We start from the raw sequence: 11,366 nt of genomic DNA, 5'->3' as shown, positions 1-11,366 counted from the left end.
GGCGAGCGAGCGCGTGTCACGTTGCTTTTAGTTTACGATAAGTTACAGAGGAGATCAAGTGTTGATAGGGTATTCTATTAAATTAAAATACCAACTTATGTGGTTTGAAGTAGTCCTATAGGCTAGATATTTCCCCCACATCACATGTTCTCCTAGGATTCAGGAGATAACACTGAGCCTAGGCTACTTAGTAGGGCCTTGTTCACTGACTCAGCTACGTTTTTAAACATCTACATTCTACATTAAAAGTCTACATTCACAAATTTTATATGGTGCTAGATGTGAATTTTGTCGTATGCAATAGCCTACATGCAATTAATATTAGGTAACAGGTTAAAACCATTTTAAAATGAATGTTTATTCTCTATCTACTTATCAAATTGACTGTATTATTGTTATTATTAGGCTATTATTAATAATGTTATTAATCGCTATAATAGAAGCCATGAGATAACAAGCTCTAGTCCTAACAGACTTAATTTTCCAACGATCACAAACAACCAATTATTATTATTAATAATGTTGTTATTGTTATTATTATTATCATTATTATTATTGTTATTGTTATTGTTATTGTTATTATTATTACTATTATTATTATATTGATTAAACTTAAACTATATGAAATAGCCATCCATCCAAATACATTTATTTCAAAAGCATAAAAGAGTGGTAACAACAGAGACAAAGAAACATTACATTTTCGTTTGCTTTTTATTCCCAAAATCAAATTAACATAACAATGAATGGCAAAAAGATAGCTTTTTTTCAGCAAATTGAACTAAGGAATTATAAAAATTTAAATCAAATAAAACATATCAGGAATAAATACATGTCAATTTATCTCATCCAGTGAAAGCAAAAGACACACAAGTTCATCTGAAGATACAAAAGAAAATACAAAAGAAGGCAGCAATGATGGCTACATTTAAATAGGCTATTTGTATGGAATTGGCAGTACTACACTATCAAACAAAGCACAACAATATTGTTTATGGTTTGAAAACACAAATCGTATTTCGTAAGCCTCTGGCTCATATATTTTTAAAGTGCACATTGTTAACTTTTGAAGTTGCAAAATACATTATAGCCTACATACAAATTAACAAATCAAAATATAAATCAAAACAAAAAAATCATATTAGAGCTACAAACATTGTTTACATTATCAAATATAGGCTAAGCAATTATCCATAAAGTTATGATTTTGTGGAAGACAGCTTTTTGGTCGGAGTGGCGTGGGAAATACCCATGGCAGTGCTGCGCGCGACATGGCAGAGGGGTCTTCCAGACACGTCTCCATGGAAACGGGAAATTATAGGCTATAGGCTACATCTATTGGCAGAACCGAATTAAGCCTATTTCAGAAAAAATAATAATAATAATAATAAGACTATGTAAGAAGTTGATAAAATAAAATTGTTGTTAAAAAAAATTGAACACGACTTTTTTGAAAAAGCAAAAAAGTCCATCCTCTTAAAACGACATTTAAAACAGAACAGACTACATGATTGACACGGTTTACGGACAATTATTTTGTTGTAGGCTATAGTGAACCTTTAATATAGTCTGTTATTTTATTTTTTATTTTTAATCATTCAGAAAGCAACAGTGTGATGACGATGAAGATGATGGTTATGGTGGCTGCGCAGCTTGAGTTCTGAGAGGTCATCTTCTTCACTTGAGTGGAGCTCCATCGCTATTTCATCCGAGTCACTGAAGTGGGAGTGCGGGGAAAACTCTCCGTCGCTCCGGGGAGACTCTTTCCTCCTACCTCCGACCGGTGCGAGCGAACTTCCTGCCCGAGTGGAGGAAGAAGGAGAGGGCGAACGCATCGCTTCTTCAACCATGGCCGAAAACGAACCGTCGTCGAAGGAGGAGCGGAATGGCACCCCGCTGATGTGGACAGGTAGGCTGCTACCTGAGGCGGGCTCAGCCGCCGCTGTCCTACACGCTGTAGGGGACGGGGAAGCCCTGTCTTTTGCCCCGTCTAAAACATCGGCGGATGCAAGCATATTGTCACACTTTGGCGAGTTGTTGTTGTTGTTGTTGTTGTTGGATACTTCGCTATTGCTGTTGTTGGAGACTGGACCTTGCAGCAGATCAGCCAGAGCGTTGATGTAGATCTGCGCCATCTGTAGAGTTTCATATTTGGAGAGCTTCTTGTCGTTGTCGAACGCCGGGATTACGCTGCGCAGCTCGTCGAACGCGTGGTTGAGCCCGTGCATCCGCCTCCTCTCGCGCGCGTTGGCGGCCACGCGCCTCTGCTTCTGGACCCCGTTGGTAGGTCTGCTAGACTGGGCTCTCTGTCTCGTGGATGTTTCCTCATCGGGCCCGGTGACCGTGCCTTGAAGACGGCACAAGTCCCTGACTTTGAGCGAGGAAGAGGAGGGGCTCTTGGTAGTTTTTCTGTAGCTGGGAGGGCTGGGATAGCCCGAGGACTCCGGGGAACCACTCTCTGAAAAATGAAAACAAATATTTAAGAACTGGTCTGGTTTAACCACAAAACCTATAACAAATGCACATGGCCTTCTCTTGTGGCTGTGTTTTTAGTTCTTAATCAAGGCATAACAATGTTTTAATTGTACAGAATAAACGTTGCACCTAAGCTCTCTGAAGTGCTTATTCCTATTTGAGACCTTCAGCGCACCCAAAAAGAACTTAATGACCACTGCAAATGCCAGATGCCTGTTGCATTCGATGTTCCATTGCAGGTGATATTGCCCAAAATGAAAATGAAAAATCGCCGTTTCTCACCGTGGTAGGAGCCGGTGCTCGGGCAGGGCGAATGCCCCAGGTAGTCGGGTGAAGTGGCGTGTGCCGCGCAGGTGCCAGAAGGCTGCACTGGAGCCAGCCAGGCGCGTGGGTCACTGCCGCTGTCCACGAGCGTCAGTCCAGGTTCGTGGTGGTGGGGCTCCTCGAGCTGCTGCTCCCCTCCCCTCTTCACCACTTCTGGGCTCTGCAGCCGCGGGTCAAGGACTGCGCCTCTGCTCCAGTCTTCCACACTTCGGACATCCATGCTTCCAAATGACCCCAAAAGGTAGGTAAAGTTAAAACGACTAACAATATTTAAAAAATAAAATAAAATGAAAAAGTTTTTGGAGTCACGCACTACTATGCTTGTTGCACTGCGTGAAAATGACTGTCGCGTGCGAGACTACTTTTCTGGTGTCTCAAGGCGCGGCGTCCGTTTAAATGGCGGCACGCGTCTGGGAGCCCCCCTCCTCGCGCTGGTCGCGTGTTGACGTCCAATGAGAAGTCTCGCTAAGGCCCGAGAGAGGTGATTATGGCCCCCCGAAGCCGGACTGTTTATGATAACGTTACAGTTTAAGGAGTGTTTAACCAAAGGGAGGTAAGGGGAACCTCCCACAGGACGCACGTGCATGGGGGCAGCGTGGACAGCGCGAGACGTGCGCAGCTGGGACAGAATCCCACCTGTTCGTGTGTCTGTCACATCGCAAGAGGGGGGGAAGGAAGACGATAGATCCGAAAAGGGTTAATTGGCCATCCTCAACTGTCTGAACTGGTTCCTGTGCGCTGTGCAAGGCTGCATTCAAGTTTGCATCCCATTGGCAGCAGTAAAACCTGACTAGTTTTTCACCAGTAGCCTATACCCCCCCCCCCCAACTCCAAAGAGCAAGGCAACACAGACACTGTCAATAGTTGAGACTACTGAAAGGAAGTCATTTAACAAAATATTTCACACAAATCAACTCAGTAGCCATGGGGCTTCACAGTAGATCTTATTAAATTTAGAAAATACCTGCATTGCACGCCTCAACAGTGACACAAATACAGGGAATGGATTGTAGAAATTAACAACGTTGAGGGAGAAACTTAGTAAGTAGTAACTTAGTAACCTAAAGTTGACCAAAAGTCAGCTATAAAACAAAAAGATGCAAAAAATAAAATAAAAAAATGCGGCTCCTGGAGCTCGCGCGCTCATTGTCAATTCATTCATTCTAAAAGATCATCTCCAATTTCCATTTTTCTTTTGTAGCGGGTCTAAAACCTTTTGATCCACCTCTCGGAACGCCCTGTCGGTAAAAAGCTTCACAGGGAACGGAAACATGAGCTGGGGTCTCGCGCTCAACACTGTTTCCTGACACGAGCTGAAAGTGGTGCGCGATTGCAACTGGATTCAGCGAGGAGAAAACACACACACACACACACACACACACACACACACACACACACACACACACACACACACACACACACACACACACACACACACGCGCGTAGCCTAGGCCTACTTAAGCAGTGGCAATTATTTCCAGTTCATTTATTATCACAGATTCCAATAAGAACATAAGTTAAGAGAAAAGATTGGATAGGCCTTCAGGCAGAAAAACAAACTTAGAACAAATTATAGCTATAGGGACCCAACTGAAGTCTACTGATCAAAGGGACCATGCTTACTGAGATGCAAACTTTAGGCCTAATGAACAATGGGCTAATTGCTGGGTGGAAATTGTCTATTTAACCTAATTGCCACGGTCGATTTAGGATAAGAAGGTTATACTGTAATACAACCTCAGCTATAGGTTAAATACAGTAGCCCAATGTATGAGGCACGATGATCAAGGAGGGGTTAGCATACCTGTTACTACCCTGCCCAGTCCAAGTTTTCACAACATTAAATGACCTAATCACACAATTCAGGACAAACATACAAACAGCAGGATATCCTATCACTTAAACATCGCACTTTTGGGAAAAAATAAATAAAAAATAGGCTATGTTAAGAATGGTTAGAAAGATGGGGTTTATTCTGAAAAGACAAGAATCCTCAAACAAGGGGAGCTGGAAATCGTGGGTAACACAATTTGTGGGAAGAATCCTATAATTTCAGAGATAACCCGACATCAATCTTTTCTAGTTTTTATTCATGTATTCATCATGGGGACGTCTTGCGGGCTAGAGGTCTGGCGCCGAGCGTTCGCCCCCTCTTCCCACCTACAAGCCCCCCCCCCCCCATCCAACGGGCCGGGCCGGGCTCCTGAAGCTACCGACAGGTTGGATATTGTAGCTGGCGATTATTAAAGTGTCGCAGCCACAATGGAGACTCTATGTTCCATTGGTCACGCCTGGGGGGCTCCTCGAGGGAAAGGGGAGGGAGGCTCCCATTCCAATGCGCGAGAGGAGTCTGCGTGCTGCCGCTTCTCATTCCCATCTCCCGGGAGACAGGGGCGCGACGGGCACGAGACCAGGGTGAGGGCAGTTGGACAGGGATTTCAAAACTCAACTGTAGCCTTTCCTAACCTCACTTATTCCATGGTATGGTCTTTGATGAAAGCCCTTTATCTGACTGCTTAAGTTACTTTGAAGATCAACACATAGCCAATATATTATCAATTTAAAAAGTATGATGTGTTATCATGGTTTAAAATGTTTATTCAACTTAACATCACCCCAACCAGCTGCAACATTATAATGCTATACTTACATGTTGATGCTGTTAAGTGTTGATTAGTACTTATCCAATTATGTAGGATAACACTGTTTAGATACCTCAAGCAGGCCTACACTTTGCTAATGTACGTTTACTTACTTCAATTATGAATGCAGTGTGCAATGTTTGTATTTCTACTTTTGCTTAAGTAAAAGACCTAGATAGTTCTTCCACAGCAACTTAGCAACTTCCCTACAACTATAAAAACGTTTTAGATGCAAGTGAACTTCCGCCAAACAAAAAGAAGAGCAGAAGGACTTTAGGTACAGGTTAACTCTCCATACGGTGGAATTTAGATACCCATGATGATTAAAGGCTACATACTGTAGATAGATGTTGACTTTAAACACTACTTTGTACAATAAGAAAATGTCTAGCTTGACGTCAAGTTGGTTGTCACTCAGTTGTGTCCAATGGAATTCAAAGCACCATCAACATCTTAATTTCTTTCATTAATTTCCAATAATGTGGGCATTGTCTGCCATTCATCTTGTTATAAAGCACAGACTGAGTCAAGAAATGGGGAGATCTCTAAACGTTGGGTGGGCTAAATAGTGCCACTCTCTGGTTGAACTGGAGAACTACAATGTTGTGCTCCATTGAACTTGACAGCAGTCGTCCCTAGCAGTGTGTATATCCAGCTGTTAACAGCAGCACACAGGCCTTTGAAGTGAAAGGCACAAAAGCTTAGCTCATGCTTGAACCAAAAATCCATTTCACACATAAAATCATCTCAGATCACTCAAACCCATTTAAAAATGTTATGGTTGGCATTTGTATGTTCCCCTTTCACCCCTTAAATCCATTAGGTTTAATGATTTGCAGCTACTTTTCATCCATTATTAAATGACACCCTGCCTGAATCAATCAATCCCCCCCAAATACCAGGTTAGTTCGTAATTATTACAGGTTCAAACCTTAAGACTGGATTTTTCTTGAGAAACGTTTTCTTTTGTTGACCGATCATTCTGGATTCTTCTCTGACTTCACATAAAGAAATCAGATGTCCTTCGTTGCCTAGGGATAATAAAAGAAAAGAGAGAGTGAAGGAGAGAATCCATACTAAATCTCTTGATGAAAGTATGATTACTTACCGCTATCTGGGTCAACTTACCAGTAACTTGTGACGTGTGCAGGATTAGTAACCATTTCCACTGGAAAAGAGCCACATTGAAAACAGAACACTGTGGAGAGGAGAAACTTTTTGTCTAGAAAAGGAAGAAGTTAAGTCTTCTGGAGCCCCTCTTCACCAAAATAAATTGTTTGTGACACAAATTTTACTTTTATAAAATGCTGGTCATTGGTACCTCACCAATGACCAACATTTTATAAAAGGCACATCTATCTTTAGAGTTTCACAGTTTGTTGATAAATGAGATGATGGGCATTGGACATGGACTGAAATGTATCACCTTTCACATTATGGTTATCCAGGTTAGCAAAAACAACAAATACCATCCCACTGTAGAAAACCTGTTTATTAGACAAATTATACACAGAAAGCTTTGCCACTTGTAACAGATGCCCCAGTTTGTTCAGATTTTTGAATAATATGCAACACATACAACAAAATAGGCCTATATTAAATACTGTACATCATAAATTTTTCAAAATGATTAAGTAAATCCTGTAGTTCTATGTATGAAATTAAAAAAATGTTAACAGATAGCACAAGAGCAAGTTTGTGCATGCTTTCTTTTTAATCAACTTGCCACTTTTAGTCATTTAACAAGCAAATAATAAAATGAACTCAGGATGACATGAGAAAAGCAAAGAGTTTGTGTTTATGTTGACCATGGGCAGAACAAGGGAAAACCAAATGCTGTAATGTGACTGCTAAACTCAACACTAAAGTTCATCATGATATACTCTTTTGTTTTTGTTAAACAAAAATAGCATCGACATGTAAAATATACATTTTTATAATGTCTCTTTCATTTATACTAAATAAAACCTTTTAAATGTCTGTGTCCTATTTGTCATTCAATAGCCATACTGTAGCCTAATATAAGAAAAGAATGCCTAAGAATGCTTGCTTCAAAACACTGTGGCTTGACTGAGTTTCTACGCACAACATTTTGCGGGTTTAGTTCTTAAAGATAACAAACTGAAAACTTGTTCTAAACAACTACCATTATCAATTATTAATACAGTGTTAGTGAAAAAGATTTGGTTCCATTTTTCCACCCCACCCCCTAATCCACAAAATATTCCTTTAATGCTCTTAATGCACCATTACCCTTCCCCACCCCTAAATGCACCTTAATGGTCTCCTTTTAATTAATTGGCACTTTAAAAAAACAAGTTATATAAACAGTACCCTTAACATTACAGATATGAAATAGAAGTGTATTTCGGACTCATCTCATACAGGCAGCCATTGGGTTCCAATGGCTGTTGACTCTTCATGACATTCCCATGACCCTAAAGCACAAACACTGATTTGCTGCTCTACAATGTTTCCACCAGTACTTATGATTTCTTGGGTTTGACTGGAAGTCGGGAGGGTACAGCTAGCTAGTTGACATATAAGGCCTGTACTGAAGATGGTGTTGCAATGGCTTCTCCTCAACACAAAATATACGCTCACCACTTGAACCTGGATAAGAAGTGATTAATGAACTCGGAACATGACATGACCTTACAGAATGAGCTTTTATCTTTTAAACACTCGGGCTATGGCATCAGTAAATTTAAGCAAAACAAAAAAATCAAAAGTAAAAGTTTGAATGACTTAATGATGCAAAACCAGAGACTACAGCACTCATTTAGCAGTTTTTCAAAGTTTGCTGAGAGAAAAAAACAAGTAGACAGCTCAGAACAATGTTATTTTTTTTTGTACTTCCTGACCAAAACACATTCCACGCATTAAAATCTATTATTTTTCTTCAAAAACAAAATTCAATAAAAGACATATAATAAGCATTAGCTTTTTGAAGTCTTTCGGCTTGTATTTCATGTTTTCTTTTCTTTAGGTTGTTTTTTGTATCATCCCTTTTTACTATCCCTCTGAGAGTCTGATTAGAGGATCTCACCTTGACTTGAAAAGCAGATAGCACAGTACAGGTGAGAAAAGAAAAGCTCAGATCTACATACAATCACTTACAGGTCTGTGGGCACTGGTACAGTGCAGTGGGGTTGACAAAGAGTCTTTAATGTGCATCAACGTGGTGAAAACTGTTTCAGGCTGATGCACCAAAATGGCAGAAATAGTTTTAGATCAACACACCAAACTGGTGATCCAGTGTCATATTGTTGCACTGTCATGGCATTTCAGCAGGTTTCAGAACGATGCACTGTGATGGGGTCAGCATGTGTTCAGCTGTAATGTCTTAGGTCTAGTCAGGCCACCGTGTGGACACCACCTTGGAGATGATAACACATTTAGAACCCCAGGTATTGGTGAAACGACACCAGAGAAGAGGAAACTCAGTATGGACTCCCACATAGCGAAAAGGCAGAGTAAAACTGGAGAAGTGAAATCTTCCGATATTCACTTAGATGGGGCCTTTTCAAAACTACAAGGGGCTGCTGTATGTATTCCCAGGGCTACGGACAAAACTATTGTTATATACGCCTTCATAAAATAACAACTCAATAATTGCTTATTAGTGTGACCCCCTTGGAGTTGTTTATTGGCTCACAACAACACCAGTCATCCACCACTGGCAGTCCTGGAGCTCACAGGAATATAGAAGCGTTTCCTGTGGTTGCAGTAGTATAAACTAAACCCTCCGAGGTGGGGTTTAGATAATAATAATCAGGTCATTTCAGCAGATCTCCATTACATGAGGCAGTCCTCATATCATAAAACAGAAGCAATAAAAAAGTTCCCCTTTCACACATATCCCTAAAAATAATCCCCCAAACAATCACAAGAACAACAACAATAAAGCAAAGATTCAAGCCCCCTTCCCTTTTTGCACCTCACCAACATGGTTTGCAGGAGGATAAGGAACGCCCCAATAGACCTCCACCTCCTTCGTCTTCTCCACATACAAAATGGACCCCCCCTGGAAACACCCAAACAGAAACTGAAAGCATAAAGATCCCTATGTACACATCTATATCCTCTGACTTTTTAGCTTAGCCATAATGTATTTGTTCTACCATCCCATGACCGACCGTAGCCACCTCACCTCCTTCTGCTCCTCCTCCTACTCTTCCTCCTCAACCAATCGTATCCTTAGCAACTCCTCATATAGAGGTGCCCCTGTCTGGATCATTGCCATATCCAAAGTTGGGTCCTGGACCTGTGGGCTGGTAGGGGATGGAGGACATTGTTTTAATGGGGCTGCGGAAGAAGCCACCGTTGGGGGCCCTCTGCCTGAAAGGGCCCACCCCACCAGTTCGGTGGTCCTGGAGGACGCCCCCGCCACCGCTACCGAAACCAGCGGAAAATCCAGCAACGGCTTTGGCAGAGAGGCTGCGGCTAAGGGTCTGGATCTGCTCGGGGATGAAGGTGGTGGTGGTGATGTGGGTGTTGCGGAAATCGCTGATCTGCTCGAGGGCCTGGCGTGCGGCAGGCAGCGCATCCATGTCAAGGGGTGTTAAATCGACGGAAGAGGTGGAGAACTGCTTGTGGGGGCTTTCATCCTCGGTGCACAAGCTGTTAACCCGGCGGTGTAGGTGCTCCAGGTCGATCTCCTTATCGTCCTGCAGGTGTGGGGAGAAGAGGAAGCGGTGATGGTAAATGGTAGAAGGGAAGAAAGGTTAATGTAAAGGGAAGGCAATTGGAAAGAATATGAGTTGGGAAAGAAGACGTTGGAAAGGAAGGATGGGATAGGAGAAAGATCCAGGGTCAGTGTTTTAAGGATGGAGATGTAGGTGAGGGAAATGGAGAAGGGAACAGAAGGACAGGATGAGAGAGATGACAATAAGGGATGGGGTGGTAAGAAGGAATATGAGAGGGATGAATCGAGGAAAGTTGGATAAAAGGAAGGAAAGGAGAGGAGGTAAAATAAAAGGAGTGAGGGGAGCGCAAATAGGAGTCAGGTAATGGAGAGTGAACAGTGAAGGAATGATGTGTATTTGTAGTCAGCAATAGGGATGTCATCCATCCGAGCAGTATAAATGGATAGTAAGAATAATAGTGAAAGAAAGAGACAGGCGTTGGACAAGGCAGGGTGATGAAATGATGAGGGCAAAATGGCACGCATGTGGCCAAACAAAGGTTTTGGCACAATTAAAAATGAGATTCAAGTTGAGGTAATTGCAATAATAAGAGGAAGAGTGGGGGTGACACAACATAAAAGTAACATGTTTGGTGGTCACATGGAAAACATGATGTGACAGGAAGCAGGGAGAGTGCGAAAAAGAGAGGAGGGGAAAGATGGAGGGAAGAGAAGCATACTCTGAGCTGTGGTCAGGATATTGAAAGAGAGAAACATACACACACTTCTACAAGGTTTTTAAGGGAGTGCAAATAATCTGGAATACACACAGAAAACACACCGCCACCATGCTGTGTGCTCTGCGATTCCAGGGTGCTTGGTCTACTGTACATATAATAATATTACACTACAAATACAACTTATATTACAGAAGGCAGTCCAAATGCTCAACAACCTTCCTTATCTTATGTATTTTTTTCTGCTTCTTGTCACTATTGCATTCTGGCCATCATGCCAAAAAATTCACATTGAGATTGACATCTCATTTTCAAGTGAATTCTTTTTCCAGGCCACATACAATATGGCTTATTTATCAACTGCATCATATAATGTAGACAATTTAACTTCAATCAAACAATGTTTAACAGTCTTAATAATTTAAAAAAAATCCAAGACAGAATGCATACATCAACTTAAGCTTTAACTTAACTTACAGTATATGTTAAATGAAACTTATAATTAATATATTCACATATAAATAACTTATCCACATAGTCTAAAGGATGGTAACACTCAGT

At 41.5% G+C, this 11,366-nt stretch overlaps 2 protein-coding genes across 6 annotated transcripts in view; both read right to left on the bottom strand.

Moving 5' to 3' along the window:
* Window positions 1–828: 828 nt before the first annotated feature.
* atoh1a (atonal bHLH transcription factor 1a) lies at window positions 829–3,555 on the bottom strand. Its single transcript, XM_039802296.1, has 2 exons — window positions 2,758–3,555; window positions 829–2,458 (listed from the first exon to the last, which is right to left on the bottom strand). The coding sequence occupies exons 1-2, from the start codon at window positions 3,017–3,019 to the stop codon at window positions 1,599–1,601; spliced, it is 1,122 nt and encodes a 373-aa protein (XP_039658230.1). The 5' UTR covers window positions 3,020–3,555; the 3' UTR covers window positions 829–1,598.
* Window positions 3,556–6,915: 3,360 nt separating this feature from the next.
* grid2 (glutamate receptor, ionotropic, delta 2) overlaps window positions 6,916–11,366 on the bottom strand; it is a 631,716-nt gene continuing 627,265 nt past the window's right edge. For 3 of the 5 annotated variants that reach the window (XM_039803353.1, XM_039803354.1, XM_039803351.1), the window contains one exon: window positions 9,653–10,111. In XM_039803353.1, coding sequence (XP_039659287.1) covers window positions 9,653–10,111 — 459 coding nt within the window. Of the gene's footprint in view, window positions 10,112–11,366 lie in introns of all 5 variants that reach the window. The other 2 variants (XM_039803350.1, XM_039803352.1) reach the window with 2 other exon arrangements.

Source organism: Perca fluviatilis, chromosome 6 (assembly GCF_010015445.1).
Source record: "Perca fluviatilis chromosome 6, GENO_Pfluv_1.0, whole genome shotgun sequence".
Taxonomy (NCBI): domain Eukaryota; kingdom Metazoa; phylum Chordata; class Actinopteri; order Perciformes; family Percidae; genus Perca; species Perca fluviatilis.
This window is presented reverse-complemented; position numbering and strand designations above follow the sequence as displayed.